The sequence below is a fragment of the Crocodylus porosus genome, unplaced genomic scaffold (genome assembly GCF_001723895.1).
Source record: "Crocodylus porosus isolate Cpor-Errol unplaced genomic scaffold, CroPor_comp1, whole genome shotgun sequence".
NCBI classification, from domain to species: Eukaryota; Metazoa; Chordata; order Crocodylia; family Crocodylidae; genus Crocodylus; species Crocodylus porosus.
This window is the reverse complement of record NW_017728921.1, coordinates 12,563,311-12,588,277: the sequence shown is the minus strand read 5'-3', so window position 1 is coordinate 12,588,277 and position 24,967 is coordinate 12,563,311. Positions and strand designations below refer to the sequence as shown.

Below are 24,967 nucleotides of genomic sequence, written 5' to 3'. Positions count from 1 at the left end.
GGTCTGCTTCAGAATCTGGGGCCCCTGGCTTCTGGTTGAGGCCATCCAGTTGAGGCCATCCTTGGCAGGAGGCTGAATAAGGGCTGTGCACATACAGCCAAGCGAAGACTGTGCACACACAGCCCTGCCTGCCCTTCAGTCACTTGCCTAACTGCTGCCACTGATTCTGCCAGCCCCTCGGTCCTGCTGCAGTTACTGTCAACCTTGCCAGCTCCTCTGGTCACAATGTCAATGGCCCTGCTTGCCTCACCAGTCCCATCACAGCCACACATGAACGCCGTGCACCCCTGGAGGCTGGAGGGGCATGGTGAGCTCCCTCAGGTGGTGGTGGTGGCACTGTTAGTGGAGGGAGCATAGCAACAGCAAGCAGTGAGCTCCTGCAGGCAGCCACAGTCCTGGGGGTGGGGGGGAAGAGTGACAACCGCCCACAGGCGCTGCCAGCAGTGCCTTTTTGCAGAGGGTGCACGTGCACACCCTATGTGTCACCAATGTTGTGCCCTATGATGGATCTAACCTGTGACAAGTCTACATGGTCCAGATCTGACCTGAGGTACAGGGCGAGTCTGACACTGGCCTCAGGTGAATCATTTAACCTTTGCCCCAATGCCCCGTTCTGAAAAATGCTGATACTTCCCAAACGGGTTTTGGAGGGATCAGATAATATGCTTAATACAAATTTTGGAGAAGACTGTGTGCTGCTTAGCCAAGGAAAGGACAAAACAGAGTTTTCATAGGTGGCCAGCTGGCTGGGTTTCCCACTAAAATGACTGTTTCAATGGTGCTGTAAGTTAATGGTATAGGTTTTAGTGGTATACTGAAAAGCTCTGGTAAGTGCCTTTTAGGTATTTAACTCTAAATAAGCACATGATATACCCAATCTTAAGTGACCGCCTAGGGAAACAAGAAAAACATATTGCTCCACAGAAGTTGGATTAAACAAAACTGCACTGAAAAAACTTTGGGGATAATTTAACATGACGCCTTAAAACAAAGGTTTCTTAGTAGCGGCTTCACAGTTCATCCTGTGTACTCACATAATGAGCACGTGATGCATACACTGGAACCCCTTATAGTAAAGTCATTCATGGAGGTTCTTTGTAACTGAGCCCAACATTTGCATTTTATGATGCAACCAAATAGCATAACCTTTTTCACTCTACTTCACTAGCGACAGAGTTTCTCTACATCCAAGCTCACCAGCTTAGATGCCCTACTTCTCTCTTCACGAATATGCAGTTGGGCCCCCTTTGTGGCAAACATTCTTAAAAAGTGGTTTAGGCTAGTATTTTTCTGCCGGAAAGATTAAGGGAGAAACACAGGATCTTTTTGTTATATTTGGGTAAAAGATATGCAGACAGAGCAGCCCATTATTTTTATGCTAGGTCATTCTCTGCCCCCCACATTCAAATAGGTGGTTGTGGTTTTTGCTGAATCTTTAATAAAAATAACCAAAGACCTTTTTACAAAAAAACAGCCACATTTTTCCCCCTGAACATGGCTGAATTTCTCCTTGGAAGGAGCTAGGACTCCCTAGAAAGGAAACCTGGTGAGCCAAGCTTTACATATAAATACGGGGTATCAGTAAAATAAGTATTTGAGTTATATTCATGAGACTGAATGGCCCCACCAATGGCAGTGATGTAGTGCAGCCAAAACTCAAGTTAATACCAACTCCTATCAAGTCAAGATAAATTGGTTGTCCTCCACAGTCATGTCATATTTGATTTGCAAAAGACCTCACATAGCACACGCATACATCAACAAAAACTGACCAGTCTGTTTTCCCCCAACCCTTGTAGCCAGGGCCCTCCCATTCTCCAGCATGATGACCTTGGAGATGGGGCTTAATGGAATATGACACACAAGACGTAAGAATATTTCAATTCTCTCACTTTAGAGACATCAACTAATTGAATGTGAAGAAAATTATCCACACAGGAGTTTTAGAAACATACATTTATAAATCACATATAATCACACTTGCTTTTTCTGCATTTCCACTTCAATTTCTAGAATGCTTCTCCCTATGCCCAGGTACCTGTAAAATGTACCAGCTGGCTAATACCATTTTCTTTGTCTTTCAAATCCTGCCTTAGAACCCATTTCTTCAGCCATCCTTCCTGCCTTCTGCTCTTCATTTATAACCTCCAAAGACATCCAGTGTTTTTCGTTAACTGATCCAAGGCTTTGTCTACATGAGACAGACACACTGGAATAATTTAAGTAAATTTTGAACCAGATTACTTACACAGATGCAAATGCCTTATTTTAATTTCAAAGAGGCTAGTTTCAAGTCATCAGGAGGTTCATACGGCATTGAAACTTTTATTAAAATCTAAAGTGAAAGAAATCTTATTCCTTCACTGTGTGAGTACCTTCTTTTTCAAGGTCAAGTATTCTCTCCAGGCTCTTCAGATATACACAGAAATGTGGTCTTAACATGGAACATAACATTGTTATTATTACTGACTCTTTTACAGTAAGCTTAACCATCAGCACAATCCAAATTCAAACTGCAATATGCTATACTGACATAACCCTGGTATAAACTGAAATAAGAGTGTTCATACAAGCTTTTTACACTGAGTTGACTAAATTGGTCTAAAAGGAGCACATTTAATGAAAGGAGTGCATTTCTCTACATAGATAAGGTCTTGCTGAGAAAGGACATTCTTCGGGGAAAGAGTACACTTCCTCCCAGAGCCTGATCCTGAAAACACTGAACCTACTTGCTTACTATCACAAAAGTCAAATTGTTTGTAGCTCTCTGTTTTGGACACAGGGATCAGGGATAATACATATTATATAAAATAGGCATGACATTTGACATTTCTAGACCTTGCGTGTGAGAGCTTGTAGCAGCAGCTGCAACACTTTCCCCGAGAACTTTAAATGGTGCCAAGCTAAACTCAGGTTTTCATGGTAGGCTACAAAGAAGAGAACAGGAGCTCAGCAACATCACAGCAGCTACCCCAACTCTCTCAGCAAGAGCTTTGAATCCTCTGTTCTCCAGCTAAAAACATTTGCAGAGTTAAGTGGGGTTTCAAAGGTTGACTGGGTCCCAATCTGCTCCTGTTAAGAATCCACGGAGCCTGCTCTTGTTAGTGCCAAGCAGAAAAAAACTGTTACGGAGAAGTCAGATGAAACAGCCTGTGAGAATTACACTACAAACTTATTTCTGCAACCTTTGACCTGCCCACCATCACCACCACAGGAATAATCCGATGCTCCTAACCTTGCATTAACCAATTTATTAAACATATTAATATGTTTACTGCACAAATTGCACTGCACACAAATTGCAGCCTTGGGCTCACTCAGGGCCTTGAGACTTAAGACAAATCTAATTTTCTACTCCTGTAAAAAGGCTGCAGAGTTACAAACTGGAGACAGACAGTGCGTGTATAAGTAAAGAATACTATCCTGGGATGCATGTGTTACGCTTTTACATATGATGGAGAGCAGGTTGTCCACCTCCCATTCTCAAATAATACACTTCAACTAACAGCAGCTGTGGCAATGCAAATATTCACTGCTACATATGAGGCGTGCACCTTTATGAGATGTAAGCACACCTAGCTGCATGAACACAAGAGACATTAAATAATGTTGAAAAATGTTTAGGAAGTCATACTGACAAGAGAAAAATCAAAAGCATGCAGTTAGAAAGAAGTCACTTATGATCACTCTCAAGCAGTCCCTTATAACAATTTATATGGGGGAAAGAGATAATTTCAGTCATGGGCCTCTGCTGAGCATTCATGGATGTTGGCAATAGAAATCAAGAGTTTGACAGCTCCTGCATCCCAGATGCTCTCAATTGGGAGATTAAAGCACCACAAAAAAGCAGCTCTGAAATGGCAGGGCAAAAACAACAGCCTTATGGAATAATCAATACATAAGAAATTTAAGAGATACTTTTATTTATCTTTGAATCAGTAGATAATGTCAATATGTATTGTGTATGCTATGTTTATAAGTAAACAAGTGTAGACACACACACACTGCTCTTCCACACAGAAATTTATGTGCTTTATTTATTCAAGTCTTATCTAATGGCACATTAGAAGTGCAGCCTAACAGGCATTTGTAAGACTAGAAAATTAAAATTGCAGTTGCGTTGAAAATACACAAAAGCCAGCCACCCCCCATGTTCCTCTTGGGTTTTTACTGCCAATGATTAGAAGTATATTTAATATAATACACCCACATATGTTTTGTTGGGGGTTTTTTTTTTTTTTTTTTAAGGATAAAAACTTCTCTTCCAGAATACTAAAAGTAACAAGATCTTAAAATTATTAACAAACACTAACCTCAGATCATTAGCCAACTTGGCAATAGACCAGAGAAAATTTATAGCCGACGTGCAACATCAGCTTTCATCCAGAAATGCTAATTTCAGGAAAATGAATAGTGTGTGGGCTTTTCATACTGCTTTGCATTTGGCTCCTCACAACCCTGTTTAAAGCCTGGGAACCGGCCATATAGTTAAACTGCACAGATGTTCAACAATCTGTACTTGTGTTAATTACCCTAATGTGAGCAGAAACTCAACAGATCCCTGCTAATGAAGGAGAAAGTTTTCCAGTGTGACTACCGTATGTTTCATTGTCACTGTATTATCAAGCTTCCCCCCCCCCCGAATCTCGTTGTCTCTTTTGCATTCATGTCACCCGCCTACCTCGGTGTACATGAATTGGACCAACTAATGACTGTGTACTCGCAACATGGCAGACACCATTAGGCTGATTGGAGGTGCGGCTGCTGAATTTTAACAGGCGATTTTAAACAAGGTAAGGAAAACAGATTTATCAGACTCCCACTTCTCCCATCCCCACCCATCTGCCATACTTCTGCCAAAAATACTAGTGAAGTGCAAATCTGCTCCCTACCCTATAAAACACAAAGCATACAAAGAGATGCAAATAGAGGCTGCTGAACAATTACTGCAGATAGAAGCCTGAGAGCCAGTTGTATCTGGGAGGACAGACTAACAAGACAGCTTTGTAGCGAGGGTGGAGTGTATTCTTGAGGGAGTGTACAATTCTGTGTTGGCAGTCAACGCTGCAGCTGAAATATGCCTTGAGTGATCTCGTTTGTCGAGCCTGCTGCTTTCACATTAAAAGGCTAGAGTCACTGAATTTCACCATGGTTGGTAACCACAAGCGCAGTGGCACATTCATACAAGTTTAGGAGGGGAAAGAGGTTTCTAGGAAGTAGGGTAAGAATATACTAAGTTACACTCAAGTGATCATCCCAACTGGTAGTGAAAAAGCAAGGCTGCATCCCAACTTGACCCAGCATGTAAATGCACTCAACATCTAAAGGACTATTTCCCCACTGAGGATCTCATTTGTTCATGAGGCTTCTTTTTCCTGAGCTCTGAACAGGGATCCTCACCTTCAGTGAATTTTGCAGCAGTCTGTTCAGTCAACAGAAGGCAGGGGAGGTTATATATGAACAACTTCCTTGCATCCTCCCACTATCCAGTCACCTGATGTAACAACTCCAGGATGCATTAGGCCTCAAATCTCACAGGTGATACCACTTCACCAAATCGTGTTACAATCAATTACACAGATGGAAACAAGTTTCTTAACCCCATGCTGCTTGACCGGCAGAACATGTACAATGGCGAGGGACCAGCAGGGGAATCTGCCATGCAGTGTAGTTCATATCCTGTATCCTTCAGGCTACCTAAGCCCTTATGTTATTCACTAAGACAAGAACTTGCAAGCTCAGACGACAAACGTTTCCCTTTGGAGAAGCAGCTGCTCATTTGGATAGCTCAGTCACCCTCCTACACACTTCCCATGCTCGGTTTCAACACCACTCCTCTCTTCCTCTTTTCCAATTCCCTTTCAAACCCTTGCTCTTGGTGAAGTGTGTAGAGATGGTGGGGGGACAGGACACACCATATATGAAAAGGTGGGGGACAAAAGGAGGGGAGGGGTGAATTAATTCAGAAAGAGGTGAAAATTATTTGGAGAGCACTTGGGCTCCTTTCTGCCTACCTCTTCATCATCAGCACTGGAAGCAACACAGCTGTCTGATGGCAACTTAAGGCGCCCATGGGCCAGCAAAGCAACATTTTCCACACTTAAATAACATTGAGCTGATTTAATTACTGCACTTAATAATAACAAAAGATGTCTCAATTTAATCTTCAAACGGCCCTCCAAGATCAAAACACAGCTGGCTGGATAACAAGATGGCCTTAGCCAGCAAACAAGTAGGGCCAATTTGTTCAAGAGCTACATCCACTCCTTAGCATAAAAGGCCAAGGAACACTTGTGCTGTTGAACAAATCAAAGAAACCTCCACTCTTTCCCCGCATCCTTCTCCTCACTCCTCCCTTCCCTTCCTGACTTTTGTTATATAGAAAATATAGAAAAGGCAGCTGATTCACTGGTGAAGAAATGCAGCATGATAAAAGAACAAATGATGTTTGGGAAAGGGGAAAAAAAAGCAGTAAGAACCAAAATTTAAGAGGTTTTGTTTTTATAATCCTCGGAGATGATTAAGAAAGAGTGAATCAGATTAAAATTGCACGGGGACAAAGGAAGGTCTCCAACCCTTTTGTTTTTCTTTCTGTGCTGGACAGAAGGAGACAGCTCATTAACAAAGCCCTCAGGACAGCTTTAGTAGGAAACTCCCAAGTGTCCCTCTGCTCCCCCTACCACTACCCTGTCTGTTTGGGGTGCCAGGAAGAGAGAGGAGTTTAGATAAAAATTAACCATTTACATTTCTGAAATTTTCCAATCATCCTTTTGAAGGGGTGCCCATTATTTACTGCAAAGAGTTTCTTTGGAATGCCTGCCTTTTAATTCATTTTAAGCCAAGTTCTCCCACTGATCTCTTAACCCTCTGATACACTTGGTGGATCTCTCTGTTCTCTCTTCAAAAACAGTAAAACTCAGTTCAGTTTCCATTGCCATGATGTATAGAACCACTCTGAGAAGTTAAAAACAACCTTCCAGCCACTGCCAACATTACTGCAAGTCTCTGAATGGCAACAAAAAGCACAAACTTTCACATAATACCCATGGTGATCTTTTCCACATTTCCCATCTGATTACTGCTACTAACTAGAGACATCTGTCCTAGCGTTTGATCCTGGTTACACTGGTATAATAAACCAGTGAATGTGGCTCCACTGAAGTCAATTGATTGACTGATTTCTGCAAGGTTATTTTGGATCGATACAAGCATAAGCAGAGATTAGAATCCATTGCATTAGTATTTAATAGTAATATACTTCACTCGTGAAATCCCTGGTCTTCCAAGGGCTGTGACTAAATGACTTATACATGAACAGTCTTTCCAAGGCTTTGTCTACACTAGCTCTTCCCTTTCAAATTCTCCATTGCTGCAGATTCCCAAAGGAAGGAGAGAGACTTACCACTCTTAAAACCAACTGGGACCAACCATGTTAGTCCCCATGTTCATACGGCCTCTAGTTCAGACTACAGTCTTAAGTCAAACTCGCATTGAAATCCTGTTACAGCAAGGTCCCTGCCCTTATTCTAACTAGAGTGACTCTGAGCTATGTGACCTGATTTGCAAAACAGAGACGTGACTGCACCAATTTCATTCTTCATATAATTAGAGATATCATGGCTAAATCCCAGTCTGAAACCTTTTCCCCAATCATTTTAAGCTCTGCACAGTGTACAGCAGCTCTTGCTGCTGAAGTTACCATGTCCAAATTATTATTATTTTTTTTAAATTGACAGTTGATCTTAGTGTGGATCACATGAGGCCACTTTACATCAGGATGTAGAAGCCCAATCAAGTAGAAAATAACCCTCATATTTGTAAGCAGGAGTTGTCAAATATTCAAAGTTTGACAAGCAACCCTGTTTAGGGGACACAAACCCTCGAAACACCAAGTATGGAAACCCAGCCTCGACTTCAGTGGGACTAGGATGTTTAAGTCTGTTTAGATAATTCATAAAGCACTATTTCATAGATGCACCTTTGCATGCAATTCCTTTTGAGTTTTGATTTAAATGCTTGGATTATTTTTACAATTCTAGTTACGCATCCTTTGTTCACAAAGACTTAAGCAATACAAAGAACACAGAAAGAGAACAATGGATGGTATTACCATGCATGATGGGGTTTTTTTTTTTTAAATCCTCTTGCTTTTCATGAAGTTATAGATCCAATTTCACTCTTTATTATGACTTTGCCTTGTAAGAAAGTGGATCTTAATTTTAATAAGGGAAATGGAACTTCATATTTCAAGCTAAAATGCTTTCAGTGATATAGGAGACTGAAGAACAGGGAGAGATTGTTCTCAGAGAGTCCCCTAAAACTAGGGGTGGAGAGAGGCAACGGAGCTTTGCACACTGACTTAAATATGGTTAGTGCCATAACCTTTAGGCAGCATACAGCAGTATTAATTCCCCCAAAATGTAAAGGTCAAAGTGCAGCCATGCTTGCAGGCAAAATTCAGGGAAAAAAGGAAGTACTCTCTTCCATGCTCAGAAAGCCCTACACACATTCTTGGGTCTGGTCCAATTGACACTAGATTGGGTACCCAAATGGTACTTAATTGGGCTGTGTGAGAATCACTTTTTTAAAAAAAAAAAAAACAACATGAGAATGCCTTCGCTAAGTTGACGATACTTTTCACTCACCACAAAAGTCCTGGGACTGAATTCAGTGGGAAGAGGCATTAAAGTTAGCAGATATGTGCAACTGAATCAGATTCTAAATCAGTGTAGGCCTTGATCCTGCACCACTGAATCAATGAATCTGCCACTGACTTCTTCACAAGTTTTCCATTAACTTTTAAATGAGCCAGATAAGGCTCTTCAATTACATGCTGAAAGGCCCAATGTAGCATAACGGGGCACAGGTAAACATGTGCACATGTCCACAAGCCTTTCTACCTTGGGCTTCTAGTTGTTTCTTCTGTCGTACTTTTCAAGCCCCTCACACTAATTAGTTTTTAGCAATTTAGACTTTCTTGGACCCTATAATTTACACCGCTGTAAACATAACCCATGAATTTGGACCACCATTGATAAAATCAAGTCATTAATCTGGAATTTCTATCTTCCTCTGAACCACTCCATTTTGCCAGATCTCACATCATAATCTTCAAGGCTCGTGTAAACAGAAGCCAGAGAACAGCTACCTTTGAAAATAAACTACTTCATATCTTGCTCAGTGTCAGGTATGTCTAATATGGGCAGCTGACATGGAACAAGGATGTGAATTAAAATGCTAGCTACTCTGTATTTATCTTTACCATACCAACAAGCTTTCAGCCTGTGACTGACTCTGAATTCTTCCTCTACTTACTACTAGGGGTGTGTGAAACTGGCCGTATTCGATTTGGATTCGGCCCAATTTGGGGGACAGCAATTCAATTCGTTGATCCAGATCACTGTCCTTATTCAAGCTGGCTGAATCCGAATCTGAAGATTCGATGCTGATTCAGAGAATCAGCAATGCAGACACAGACACAGCTTTAAATGTTTCTTCTACGTACCTTGAGGTACACCAGGTATGACTCGTGAATGCTGCGATGCTGGGGCGCATGGAGTGTCCCACAGGAGCGCAGGGAGATCCCTCGCGTGCTTGGCAGCAGACCTGGAGGTGGACCAGAAGTATTTGGAAGGTTCCAATTCAATCTGGAGAAGTTACAGGGTCTCCTGATTTGATTTGGAGATTCGGTCGCCAAACTGATCAGCAACCGAAGCTTCACACAGCCCTACTTACTACATTCACCATAGCCAGTCTGCTGTAATGTCCATATTTTCAACTTCAGGGCTCTTTGATGTAACCAGCTTTGTAGAGCTTTTTCTGTGATCTGTTTCTCTCTTGAAAGGATTTTGTGGCACTGGGGAGACTGCCCTATAAAAATTAATTGCAGCATATTTTATGTTGAGTGACAAGTTAAACCCAATCCCTGAATCAAAACTAAACAAGGACAACAGATCACCAGGGGTTGTTAAAACAGTATTAGAGGCCTGAACCGCCATTTCATGTTACTCTGTCCATTTTAAGATGGAACTTCTAATGGTGTTTAGTTGCCTGAAACCCCTGATATATGCTAGTTTAAAACAGTGTTATGGACATGGCTTCTGCTCTCTCTCAGTGACCAATAGCTTTATTCCTTTACAGCCTCTACTATTAGGCCTTTTGTCTACTCTCATACCACTGCCAAATTAGCAAGATGTAGTCCTTACTGGTAAGGCATGAACAGAGTTTTGTAAAATGGTTTAGAACATTGCTGTATCTCTAGGTTTTTAGCCAGGGAAACCAAGTTAGTAGCAACCTAAAGGCACAAGTTGCATTTAAAAATGGTTCAAAGGCAAATGGAATCAGAGATTCAAGGGAACAAACACTGGTGAATTTATTTTTGTTTAGAATTATGTAGTCTCCCGTGTACAGTGGCCACGCTGGACAAAGTGATTCTGCAAAACCAGGTAGCTTTGCTATGGAGGTAATGGGGAGATCTCCAAAAAGTCTCACTACCCTCTTGGAGCCACATTGCTCAGTTAGCAGCATGAGACAGCCACCTACCTCTTTCTGAACTCTCAAGTTATTGCAACAACAGCAATGCAGCCATCTGGAGTTTCTGAAATCTAAGCTAAAATCCTTTACATCAGAGCAACTGCAATTTGCCTAACAATATCCTGCTTAATACGTTAGCCAGCTTCATACATTTTTTTAAACAACTGATAAATTTACAAAGCTTGTAAAACAAAGTAGTATTCAAGCTAGCCTAGCAACAGCAGCCAACACCTTTCAGCCACCTGAGATCTCCTCCCAACCTTTATTTTTCATTCTTACCATTCAAAACAGAAGAGGAGAGAAAGAAATCACAAAGCCCATCAGAAAACACAGTGAGTGCCTGGGCTACAACTCAGCAAATAGAAGTGGATCTCTGCCTTCTACCTGGACTTTCCTGATCCTGGTTACCTAGTAAAGCAACTGTTTTAAATGATATAGGAGGGGTCACCTCCATGGACCAGGCCTGGCCTTCAATTCCTACCAATACCTCATCATATACAGGCTGCAGATCTAAGCTAACTCTTATCTGCTTGAGATCTGCAGCTTTCTCCCTACTGTCACTGCAGTAGGGAGAGCTTGCCCTGTCTAAAACATTAGATAAAGAGTGTTAGGGAGCGCTGATATGAGCCAGGGGCCAGGCTTAGAGAGTTTGAATACTCAGCATTGTAAAGGTTCTTTACGAGATCAAGCCAGGGACCCACAATCAGCCATTTTTTGTAACCTGAGACAAGTTGCTTTCAGAAGTCTGTGCCAAGGACCTTGTGATAAAGGTCAAACGTACGTTGGGGACCTCTCCCTTCTCCTCCTGTACTGGGAAGAGAGTCTCAAGGCTCAGTCAAGTGTCCCTGCTATGCTCCAGATCATCCCTCGGAACTGGATGCAATGCCGCTGTCCATCTGCACCTGCTTCTTCAGGCTGATAAATAGCCCTCATTTCATCTTTAGGCTTCATCACCCAGAGATGTCAGAGATCCCTTGTCCTTGGTCACCCACCAAGCCAGGGGCAGAAGTAAGAAAGAGAACCCAGGTCTCCCGACTCATTAGTTATGCCCTACATAGTAAGTCATGCTACTTCACTACCTTTAACAACTTCTGGTCTTGCTTAATTAGACAATGTGTTAATTATCAGATTTCTAAAAATGTGCCACGTTCTCAATTTCAGTAAAGCTAGTAAGGAACTGGGAACCACATATGGGAAATATTTATACTGAAACACCAGAGACCTGAAAGTCAACAGGACATTTCCAGATCATTCTAAAACCAAGCTAAAAATAAGAGAAGAAAAAGAAAGGGGGAAAGGGAGGAAAATAAACAAATGCATTTCAACCTGCCTATGTTCCTGCATGCTCTTCCTAAGGAAAGGTTTTTAACTGTGATGAAGGGAGCTGTAAAACACAGAAGTCAACATACAGTATGTTTTCATGATTTTTTTTTCCAAGTGGCACAGAGTAAAATCCTTGCTATTCTCTAATCTTGGGCCATTCATCTTTTCCACGTAATAGCAAGCCATTCTTGCAGCAAGTGGCCCAACTGTCCCTGAATCTTAATGTTTAATTGTTACAAATCAATTCCAACCTCAATGCTCACGCCACTATTTCTCCTGTTCTTCCCACCATCCTTTCTTCTTTAAACTGACCAGAACCTGGGATCCTTTCATGTCAGTAAATTCATCTTCAGAAGCACCACTGAAAGATAACAAAGAGGTGGTAACAGACACTGCTTGTTGCAGTCCCTGTGTCGAGCCGACACCTCAACAGAAGGCTGGTCTAAAATCTGTAATTCCTTTGTGTCCGTGCATTTGCGTGCGTGCGTGCACCTCATTTTATTTTATTTTTTTGTTCAACTGGAATCAATCAGGAACGATAAACATGATTTGTCTCCTGAAGGCAGCAGTGGGGGAATGAAATATGCCTCTTAAGCTTATCAGCTTCAGTAGCACTGAAGAGAAAGCTGCCTTCTAAGCCCCAGGATAATGGGCTGTCCTTTCAGAAAGGTATCGGAGGTCTCCGGAGAAGGAGACAACACAATGATGTGACCTTCAGCTAATAAAGCCCACCCTAGAGTCCAAAGAAGCTTGGGGAATATTGACAAAAGTTCATATTTACAACAACTTGGACTCCTTCCAGACACTATTACCAAATTACAAAGCCATGGGCTTATTATACACACACACAACTATAAGTGTGTACGTGCGTGTAAGTAATATGGGTGAGAGAGAGATGAAGCTCTTTGAGTTGTTTTGGTGTTTTTTGTTCTGTACTTGTATAAAACACCAAGCAAATTAGACGTCCCCCACCTAGATGCTAGTGCAATACAAATAAATAATAATTAAAGTTAAGCACTCATAAATATCATAGATAGAATTGGGTGTGCATGGATGTTTCTAACACAGCTGTAGAACCTCTCTCCTTTCCCACTGCTGAGATCCATGTTGCTTACGCTGTGCTACAGCCACCACCTGCTTCCTTTAAATGAGGCCAAAAGTCTTTATAGATTTATATTTGAACACATACTATCAATAGATGCTAGTAAAGTCCATTAACCGTAGAAGCTCGTTAATAAAATACATTCACATACAACTATAGGACCTTGTTCACTTGACAGAGGATGTGCCAGTTATTAAAGCCAACGCTACCAAATAACTGATCAAAACTCTGGATTTCTTCTCTGCAAATAATTTCAACATCCAACACAGAAAGAGACAACTTCACCTAGAAAATAAGAGATGATGCTTCCATATGTACTTAGTAGTTACTCCTAGTAATTTTTTTAAAAAGTAATACATACAAACAAGATATTATTTCATACCGTGAAGTAACAGAATAATGTAAACTTAAAAAACAACAAGTAAAAATAATTTCAAAAAGAAAATGTATTTTGAAACAAAATTTCAAAAATTTTAAACTAAAAACAAACTATGGGGCAAACTGTTTTCATGGGCAAACCATGAAATCTATATGATTTCATGAACCATTCCTGTTTCACTGAAATATTTCTCCAATGCAAAGCTGTTGAATCTTAGCTATTTTTAAACATTAGCACATCATGGATCTTGCCAGCAAGAGATAGAAAAAGCAGAAATTAATTAATTTTTTCCAAATGATTTAAAAAAAGTCTAGAAAACGACATGAGGACAGGTTGGAAGAACTGGAATTATTTAGTCTGGGGAAGAGAAGACTGAGTGGCAGTTCTTAAAGCAGTCTTGACATATATAAGTAATTGTTACAAAGAAGCAATATGTTTAAAAGGCAGTAAGGGAGATTTAAAGGTTGGGCAGCAGGAAAAACTTTCTAACTACTATATAAGGGTGGTTTACTATTGGAACAGATTACCTAGAGAGGTTGTGAAATCTGTAATGAGAAGGTTTTAAGCGATGATTAGCCACACGTTTGTCTGGGATAGTTTAGACAGATATTCCTTCCTGAGCAAGGGGTTGGACTAGATGACTTTCCAAAGTTCACTCTAGCCCTATTTTAAAATTATTATTACGAATTTCTGCAACAAAGGTGATGTTGTTTCCTTGGTGATCTCATTAGCCCTGCTATCTAATAGGAGGCTCTGCTGAGCACGTGCTTTGGAAAATGGAGGAGGGTAGCTCAAGGCAGTTTAACAGAACTCCAGAACCAGTAAAAAGGCTCATTTATATCCCTCTCCGCCCATCAGAACAAGTGACCTATTTAAATTAAATGCTGCACAAATAACACTTCTTCTCTGCTTACCACTGGCGGGACAGCTCACAGTTTTCCAAGTCCCTCTAGTTACTGCATAGTCCCCTTGTGTACACTGTCCTTATACAACCAATGCACACTTGTTGTCAAGAGAGTTCAGGCGATAGAGCTGGGCTAAATTAAAAAGCGGCCAAATTATGTATTAATTTTATATTTATTGTTAGCACACAAACAAGGTCCATGGCTATATCCAGACTCTAATAAAAGATGATATCCATGGGGCTCAGGGGACTGATAATGGGATTAGAAGTCTTCAGTTGAAGGTCACTGTTACAGACCTGGCTTGGTTCAGTAGCAACCCCATACCATACCCATCTAATGGCTGTCTGGATAACCTACCTGGCATGAGTAGGTAGCACAAGTTCAGTGCTCAGCAGACAGTTACCATGGCCCCGGAATATATGCACTGGCAAGCTAACCAGCGAGCAACATACAAGGTTGTAGCCTGGTCTCCAGTGTGAAGTTGCAGGAGCTTATTCATGCAGAGCTAGACTAGACAAGGCATGAAGCAATACACAGCATGGATAACCCTGCATTGACAAGGAAATGAACAGACAGCCTTTGCACTCATTTCATCCCACTGCTGTCCTCCATGGCCAAAATGTGCTGCTTCATGTTACATAAAGAACTCTGACGTCCCACCCTAGGCACTAGTCAGGTCACCTTATGCACTGTTGCAAATATATGAGCTTACTCCTCTGGACAACACTCTTCCTGCTCACATGCTTTCCTCTGTTTAATGTTTTGGAAGTAGTTTTTTTTTTTTTTTTTTACATCAGTAAGCTTCTGTGGAGAAATCTCTTTGAAAACATAGCTCTTAAATCTTTGATATGGCAGAGAAATCTCAGGTGTTAAGGCATAAGCTCTCCTGGTTTAACCAGTGGAAGTGGCAGATCCAGGACATGTACTCTTGTTGTCCTCTTACTCAACTCCCAAACCTTTCCCTCAAGTCAAAGGCTGAGAAGGGGAAGTCTCAATTTTAGGGCTAGCTGTCAACACCATAGTAGAACAACAATGGAAGGGATGAAATGCTGCAAGAGCTACTGCTATCCCTTCTGGGAAACAGATGTAGCTTGAGCTCTTGGATGCTCTTCTGCTCTGCACTGAGAACCATTCACACAAGTATGCATGCAGATTTGCATTTCGAATAAGGTACAGACCTACAGCACAGGCACCTGACTTCTTCTGGCATTAAATGAGAGTCCCACTCAACTCAGGAAACAGCTTTCCAAGCATTACAGCACAATTCTGAAGTGCAACAATGTCACATCATCTCTCAGACAACAGAAGAAATAATTCACGGAGTGTTAAAGAATAATGGATTTAATATCCATCAAGACCATGTTTCAAATCAGGAGAAAGCTCTTTCCTTCATAGTTTCTCCTGGCTGCTAGGCCTTTTTACTCAAGATTTTCTCTTGAGCAAATCCCTGGCTAAAATACAGCATACCCTTACCATAAAGTCCTTTGTTAAAACATCTCTGCTATAAAGCCGCAGAACCTTGGCTCCCAAGTACATTAAATCCTTATAAACCTGCCTTCATTTTAACCATGCAGTATTTCAACACACAAAGCGCTTCTTCTGAAGGATAGCACTTTAATGAGGAAAGAGGTAAAATATATAAACTAAACCTCATTATAACGTAATTTCAGAGCGACAAGCAAGCTGTTATAAAATGGAGTCATGGTCATCACATTTCATATGGCCTGAAGATTTCACTCTCTTAAGAGGCATGGCTGCTTTCAGGGTGAATTGAAAAAAAACAACTACCCAGCTGCAACCAGAATTATGGCACTAGTGCCAGCTAGGTATTTTATGTTGTGGAGACTGTTCCAAACTGTGATTTGAAACACTACTGCAGCCTCACAAACAAACTGGAAGTTAGAAGGCTGATTACAAGTTATTGTACATACTCATACCAAACCTTCTAAAATGTCTTCATATAGCACAGCATCAGCACTTGACAGTTGTAAACTGGTATTAAGGGACATGGCATTTTACCCTTTACCCTGGAACAGGAATCTCAGTACCAAAATTTGAGAATCACTCCACAACACACTGCAAGGGCCGCCGCAGGAGGTTTTGGTTTTATGGGTTTTGTTTTTTTGAAACAATACCATGAAATTATTTCCCACAAAACATTAAACAAACTAGAAATGCAAAGAAGTGCAAAGCAAACAAAACTGGATGAAACTATTCTTTCAAAGAATACACTTTTTGCCCACTAGGAGTGTCCTGAACTAGAAAGGTTTGAAGGACTTTGAAACTCTTTTGCAATCTTAATTTAAACAAAAAACCGTCATTGATTATAATTCTCTCATGCCAGCCTTCTGGCCCTAACTGCTGAAAATGAAAGCTTAGAGATGATTAGGTATTTACTACAATCAATAAAGAAAATAGTGAAAGATTAGTGTAAAGTTAAGCAGAAAAGAGGCTGACTTGAAAATAAGGAATGTCAGGCAAGGGAATGCACTTCACAGCATCTTTGATTTGAAGCTTAAAGTGCATTTATCATCTGAGTATAGGAACATACAGATAGCTGAGGCAGTGTTAGAAAAATTAAACCAAACAATGAACAAAACCCATGACCTTCGTGTGTGCTTGGACATTTTGTCTTTGACAATAATGGAGGAGAGTCAGAATTTCAGTAAGTGGCAGTCTTGGCTCTTCCTTACTGTCACATGATCCGGGTCAACAGCAGGGCAAAACCCTGACATTGTTACTGATGGCTATAACCAGGTTAGGATAATTATTTTCTCTTATCTCCTTGCTATAGCTCATAATAAATGAAATTTAACTGAAGGGAACATATTTTTCCTGATAGTTATTACTACAGGTTTCAGCACTAAATACAGAGCTATAGTCGCAGACAAATCTCCTTCAACTGTAGCTTCTGAAGAGGACATAAAACCCTCTTTCAGAGCAAAAGAGTTAGAAACAGTAACTTGAATTTGGATTCTGTCCCCATATATTTTTCCATCTTTGAATTTTACTGATGAGATTCTCCCTTTCAAATTACTGTGAAAGGACATATACCTCCCCCCACGTTAAGTCATGAGACCTCTTCAGCTTATACTGACAAGTCTTCTCAGAACATCTAGTGTTAAACTAGCATGCACCTCCCATGACCTAAAAAAGACTGTTTGAGTTGATTACTTTTCCCCTTCCCCAGACAATTAAATTGGTTACAGAACTATTTTGCTTCACAGTGTTTCATTCTCGTTCTTTAATGATGGAGAACTGGGGGCTCTGGAAAACTAAGGGGATCCTCACTAGCTTGTAAGAAGGCCCTGAGCTAATTTAATGAGTTACCTTTCAGCAGTCATGGAACTGTTAACAGTGAACTGATTTGGAGAAAGACACAAAGAAACCAAGTGAGACAGAGAAAGAGAGAGGAGAGAAAGACCAATTCAGCTGCGAGAGCCAAGCTAAATCAGTCCCAAGTGCCCATGTTGGAGAGACTTGATCTCATACCTTGCTTGTTATCAAGCCACTCCTGATACGAGTCAGCTCCAGTTCCGTTGAGGTCTACAGACAAAACAAAAAGTTTCATTCATATCAAAAATAAGTAGTAGATACCTTTCTTAAATGGCAACCTTGCTGGAGCAACCTGTCATTTACGTGGGGCTCTAAATCTTTAACATGCCCATCCTACTTTTCTGAAATAGAGTGCATCTTACTATGAATAAGTTATTCGTATGCTTTACATCAACTCAGGATGATGAGCATCTTTGTCCTCATAAGTAAGTGCATGGCACTGTTGCTCCAACCTTGCCCCATGCTGATGAGGGAACAGGAGATGAAAATACATAAGGAGAGAGGAGGTACAGGAAGCAACTTAATGGCTAAATTCCACACCAGTAAATGAACATTACCATGGCTTGTTTTGAGTCTATCAGAGTGCCCTCTCAAACCACTGGTTTCAATCAGTGGCTCCCTAGTGATATGAAAAAGCCCGACTTGTCCCAGGACACTGGCTCTTCCTTCAACTTCCAGCTGCTACACCACATTAACAAGCAAACATACATTAATGTACTTGCCTTACAATACTTTTTTACATAAGCAACTGCCACTGTGGTTATTCAGTCAACAGTGTGAACATATGTGGTTTGCACTATGCAAGTAGGAAGAGAAGACATCCACAAAACACCAGCGCTTACATGTGCCCAACATGGTGAGGAGTGCTAGCCTCTGGTTTAACCTGCACTAACAGCCAATCTTCAAACAGCCAGATTCTGAAGTTCTCCCATAGTCAGTGTGCACAGGGATAATAGGTCCTATATACCCAGGGAATTCAAATGTTTAAAAGCTTTGCCTAAAACATGGTTTAAATACTGCTGTAGCCAAATCAGTTTACAACACCACTTAGGCCAGTAAGTAGGAATGCATTAAACCCCCCCCGCAAAAAACAGACTTCCAGCATATTTTATACTGTTTTACATAAAACTGTTTTACATCCTTTAGCAGGGCTGTCTAACAGATGAAAACCCTGTATAAATTAGACTCTTTTGAATCTTGTATACATTGTACTTCTAGTAGTACTGTAACAGGAAGAAACATACTGCACACTTACAAACAGGCACCCTACACTGTGGATGTTCTATATTTAAACCTTTTTTGTGAGCTGGGCTGTAAAATAATCATTGTCAGGTTCTAGCTGGGTTTTAACTTAATTTGGTCGTGTAAACGGGGCTATTTAACCATGTCAGTCATCTCGGCACTTGGATACAATACATAGGAGCTCTAGCTGCCTTGGAGACAGAATCCCCACTATCACAGTTCTAGCTATAGTGTAGACAGAGCTACCTGGTAGGATTTTGAACTGAATGACACATTCAGATGAATGGAAGGGAGTGCACCCCTCAGGCAATGCTACTTCCATCTGGCCATCTGTACAAATGGCAAGGTAGTAATGGGTCAAATGAAATGACCCCCACTGGCTGAAGGACAAGCAACACAGGTGCATTCTAGACAGCAACACCCAAACACGTGACAGCCATTCACGTTCTACCCCTGCAAAGTTTGTGAGCAGACCCTTAAAACCCTGATGCTCTGCTATGCCCCGTCTGTGCAGCAAATACCATTCCGCAAAAGCTGGCTTTCTGTCTTTGCTCAACAAACAGCTGGCAGTGGCTCCTGGCACACACAAAGAGATTCAGATTGGATTTCAGGTTTCACATTCAGCAATACTATTTAATGAGCAGGAAAAAAAATTAAAGTTGCCCCACCGTTTATGTTGTGTAAATCTGAGATAATAGATCTTCTCCCTAATCCTAATGAGGCTTTCCCATTAAAATCTTTATTAGCTCCTAGCTCAGCAGATTGCCAAAAGGCTCATCAGTTTCCCTATCGCTCAGTACCAAGATCTGCTTTAACTTTTACAAATAGCTCTAAGATATTTCCCAGCTTATCAGCATTGCCAAGCAGCCTGTCTTATCATTACTACTGCAGATAAAATAAATGAGCTTGGGATGATATGAATAATGGCATTTTCTGTAGGCTAGTTTCCCATTACATTTTCAACAGATTGCAGATTTAAACTTCAGCACAAAAGAAAAAAAAGGGGGGAGGTAAGAGAGGGCCTCCCCCCCCTTTTTCTTTTTTTAAAATTTACCTGCATTACCTCAGAACCTGGAATGTATTTTTAAGTTCACCTGAAGTGAGCAGGTAGTTAATTTTGAAAGGGACACTGTTCTGCTTCTCTGAAGGCCTAATGCACAGGTACTTCTGGGACATTTCTTCAGTTGCATTCAGTGAAGAGAGGCAAGGACTAAATTGCGTGCTGTCTAATGAAGCCATCTTCATTAGTTTGTTCTTTTCTCTTGCAGATTACAAGTACCAGTCAGATTGGGAATTGAAATAATGAAAAACACCAGAAGTGTATCTGAATTAAAAGACTAAGCTGCAAAGGTCTCCAACGCCTGCTCCTGTCTGATTAGACCATGCACATTTGGCACATTAGTGGCACAGGGAAATCTTAACACAGCAAAAGCTAAGGGATAACACACAGCACTAACAAGACAACACAACGCTAAAATACTAATATTCTCTTGGTTTTCATGACAACAAGCACGAAGGTCATGTTCTGGCAACCATTTTCTGTCTGGACCCCCTGGCAATTGCTACAGGGTTAAATGCTTTTCCGATCCCCAAATTCCAAGCCCTGCCACTATATTGAGGTTATCTATTATTGGCAGTGACAGGTGAAAATTAATCTCCTAATTATTTTTTGCTGCCTAATCTGCACTGAGGAAGGAACATAAAAGGATTACAGTACACCCTCTATGGAAGGTTTTTCTAGAGAACCAATCATATACTGGGATAGAAGGCACATGTTAAAGAGAGATTTATGAAGGATTTCCAACTATTCTACAGACAGACTATACTACAGCTTTATAACCTAGAGCTTTGGAGTTAGGCTCTACTTAAAAGTATCTTAACAATATAGACAATGTTTATCCTACTGCTGATTACCTTGGGGAAAAATAATAATTTACACATGACATTTGCCTTTTGTTCGTCTATCAAGAGTTTGAAAAATATAACCCCTCACTGCAGATCTGTAGCTGAAGCGGATATTTAATTTTCCCAACGGAAGCAATAAGAAGTCACCAGTGTTTAGTTGCAAGCAACACTCCCACAACCTTTTAATTCAAGATTAACATTCTTGTACTGACTTTGGAGGACAAGAGAAGTCAAGAGTGAAATGAGGCTGGTGGTAAAGGTTAGCCTGTTACAAATGTGATGTTAACAAATGTGTAAACGATCCTTTCCAGCATGGTTTCCCCAAGAACACAAAACATACTGCGTATTTTCACTAATAAACACTACTTTTACCAAAAGGGGGCAGGGAAATCACACTTTATAAGCTAGACAAGAAAATCATCATTTTTTCCGTGGAAAAAATCTGTTGCCTTGCTACAGTGGAATTGTAATAGCTTTTATCACTCCAACTGCACCCATATGAAAGCAGATTTTATTTTAAAATATTCAGGACAACCCATTGCCTTTGCAATGCAACCTTAAAAGCAGAGCAGGTGCTTTGTTTTATTTTTCAATCTGTACCCTAACAAAACACTACCCTAATTTAAAGAAACAAACAAGTCATCAGAACTGTGCATTGCTTTATTACATCAACTATCTTTACAACAGCTAAAAGACGCTACAATCTTTTAACTGATCCATGCAAAGTAGAAATCACCAGCCATAGAGAAATGCGCAGAGTAATAATGACATAAGGCTGTGGTTCTGATTACCATCTCTAAGCATTACTGACTACAGCCAAGTTCCATCACTGACTGGTAGCACTAAGATATCAAGCTGCTTAGGTGGTGTCCTTGTACTACTTGACCTTTGCTGCAGAACTCAAACTGCAATAAATCCTTAACCTAACCAGTCAACTTGTAAACTTGACACTGATTTGCAGCTTTCAGGATGGGGGGAGGGAATCAAACCCCATCCCACCTTTGAAAAAAAATATTGATTCTACATGCTTCATCCAAGCCGATTTAAATTTGAAGTTTATGAGAAACACTGCACTCAGCAGTGGTAAGTAGATCAAAACAGACTTCCAGCGTTTAATGAGATGTGAAATAAAACAATGAAATAGACAGCAAAATGATCAGTTCCATTAAACTACAGGTTTTAAGGCCCAAATGATTTACTGTAATGTACTTTAATAACCACAAGATGGCATACAGAATACTACCAAATATTATCAATGAAGTGTTGCAATGGGGGCCTGGATTTTAAATAACCCAAATGCATCTTTAATTTACTAAAAATAGTATAACTAAACAAATCTGCCACAATTACCAAAATCACCATTAGGGGTCACTGCACTACCTTATGGTCTTAGATTTAGCAAGGTAACTAGTAACTGTCATTGAAATAAAAAGGCACTGCAACATGTTTGATTCCAGTCAAAAAATCTTGGACACCCTGCACCACTCTTAACAACAGGCTATTTATAAAGCTATTGAAACTAGTAGCATTTATTGAGATGTTAAATTGTTAGGCATCAGATGAAATGATTTCTCCACCAACTATACAGTTTTTATGATTTTCTGCCGTCTTCAGCCATTGGCTTAAAAGTCTTAAAACCTATATTTGACAGTCCACTGACACAATTTTCACCTGTCAAAGGTTAAAAACACTCTTTAGAATCTAAGCATCAAAATCTGGAACTAGGAAAAACAGAAGGGGCATTTGAAACTGAATATTTTTTCTATTCAATGCAATTGCCATTCAAACATAATAATAATTATAATAATAATGATGATGATACTTTATAACAATTGCTTTGTTTTTCAGATGAAAGCCAGGTCTTTAGACGTCCCTGACAGATGAGAAGGATTTTGAAACGCATACGATTTTGAAACACATACCGAGCTAACAAGGCTTATTAAACCCAACAAAAGCATATATACACATTTTTATTAATAAATTCATGCAAGATTTGCTCCTATAAGGTAAAGATCATTTGAACTTACAGCACTAAGGCTAGAGATTTTCTCTTAATTCCTATCTAAAAAGAGATAAACACAAATAACTTAATGAAGGCTGGAATAGGATCGTAAGCCTTTCATATTTTATCTTTCACCTTCAGCACACCATGCAAAATTAACGACTACCAACTCATATTTTTGAAAGTTCTGATCTTAGTAACCTAGCAAATCTCTGAAAATGTCATTACTAAATCAAAACACACATGCTTATACACTAATACCCACCTCCTAAGAGATACCAATTTCACTACTGTTGTTGATTGTATCCAGTAATAATTTTTGCATTTACTGAAGTCTGAGATATAAATTCTTATGCAGAGGCATTTCAGGAAAATACACTATCACCAACCTCATTATGTGGCATACAAGTTCTCCCAAGAGATGTTATATAATGGCAATTCTTCCTCTCCCTAAGGATTATATTTCTTATTACATCTCCTAATAATTGATTAGTCTAGAAAACTTTCTGGTAAATGCATGTTTCTTTATCTGGTTCACTGTTTCCATTCCATATTCAACAGGATAAATGATCATAAGAAACAATAAAACATATTTCCACTTGTGGCACCATCAAAGTGATTTCTCTCATCTAACAGCAATCTCTGACAAACTGTGCTTCTGGGTGAGGGGAAACGCAATCTTGTGCTATTGCCTGACTTCAGGTCATCTTTCAATTTCACTCAGTCACCGACATTAACCAGAGTACTTATTCCATTCTGATTCACTTTGAATGAATCTTCCGTGATTACTTAACAATTATATCAGAGAGACTGACAAATTCTGCCTCACATCCAGCTATGCCCATATTGTGCAGTCTTGGTTGTCAAGAGTCATTCAGTGCAAATGTACCGAAGGTCCCAACTATTTAAGAAATAAAGTGATGAACACACCCAGGCTTTTGGAACATATTATGAAGGAAAGGTTAGCTGTCTAAGGAGTGAGCTGCTCCAAGTTCCATTTCTGTCAACCTATGTTCCACTCATGTTTTTGCATTTCTGTTCAGTTACAAAAATAAGAATCAAATGTTTGCATCCTTTCCCAAAGTTCAACACCTTTCTGTATACTGAACTCAGGTAGGAATCTGAGGCCAATAAGTACCTATAAATACTACAGGTCAACAGCTTAGCAGTGGACTTCTGAACTAAACACCTCAAACTCTTTCCATACACAGGAGCACCAACACTATTTGCCTGGGCCGGCATGTATCACAAGTTCTATTGTGCCGCTGCTGTGTTCACAGAAAGACAACTGATAGAATAAAATGGAGATCTCTCTCTCTCTCTCATAAACTGCTGCTCATAATACCTTTAACATTCCCTGCAAAAAGGTCTTATGATTTCACTCAATGTGATCCACCTTTAAAATAAAAAAAGATGACTCCACGTCTGTGAAAACTAAATGGGAATCATATTTAATAAAATACTGCCTTCTTTCCCTTATAACATTAACCTCTTCTGGCAGAAAAAAATCACTTCAAGCACTAGTAAACATTTTTCAGATCTAACTGCTGGGGTGGGGGACAATGTGTGGGGGGAGCAGCTTTAAGGACTATTGCTACTAAAGGAGGAAAATCTTCAATGGAGCATTAAAAAGTGAATCACTTATAAGAAGTTAATGCTGTGTGCCAAAATCAAGCGCCTCTTCCCTGCAAGTGTGCATGTGGGGAAAATCGGATTTATGCATAAACATAAACCACTGGAGCAAACTCTGATCAGGGATGACCAGAGATTTATTTAACTCCTTAGAAATAAGAGGAGGAAGGTTGTTTCTATGTAATGCCTTAACAGTCTTTTCCAGCTGGGCTAGACTTTCTTTCAGGAGTGGGGGATAAAGCCAGTAATTCCTGTAGCTATTGTAAAGGGTAGAACAGCAGAGGATTCCTCCATTACACAATTTCCAAGTCTCAAAGCAATCTTTGAGAACAGTAACTTGGGTATCTGGAAATATTATTCTTGATATGCAGTAAAAAGGATCTCTGATTGTACAACGTTGCAAAAATCAGGACATGTACAGAGAAGGTCAGCTGTCAGCCTGACACGCATACACAACTCTTCATGAAGGTTTTGGCACGCCGAAAAAACACTTCCCATTCCAGGGAGATCTGCAAGCATCCACTGTTTAAAAATCACCCTCTTTCTCCCGTTCATTCTTAAGTTCTTTTTTTCCCCCAGCCATGCTTAGTTATCCAGCGACCTGGAAA

General features: G+C 40.2%; 1 protein-coding gene across 10 annotated transcripts in view; it reads right to left on the bottom strand.

Moving 5' to 3' along the window:
* The window catches only part of FBRSL1 (fibrosin like 1), a 671,310-nt gene that overhangs the window by 103,871 nt on the left and 542,472 nt on the right, over positions 1–24,967 (bottom strand). For 7 of the 10 annotated variants that reach the window (XM_019538998.1, XM_019538993.1, XM_019538999.1 and 4 more), the window contains one exon: positions 17,735–17,788. The exons of the other annotated variants lie outside the window; for them this stretch is intronic. In XM_019538998.1, the coding sequence (XP_019394543.1) occupies positions 17,735–17,788 (54 nt within the window). The remainder of the gene's footprint in view (positions 1–17,734; positions 17,789–24,967) is intronic. 10 annotated transcript variants of the gene reach the window in all.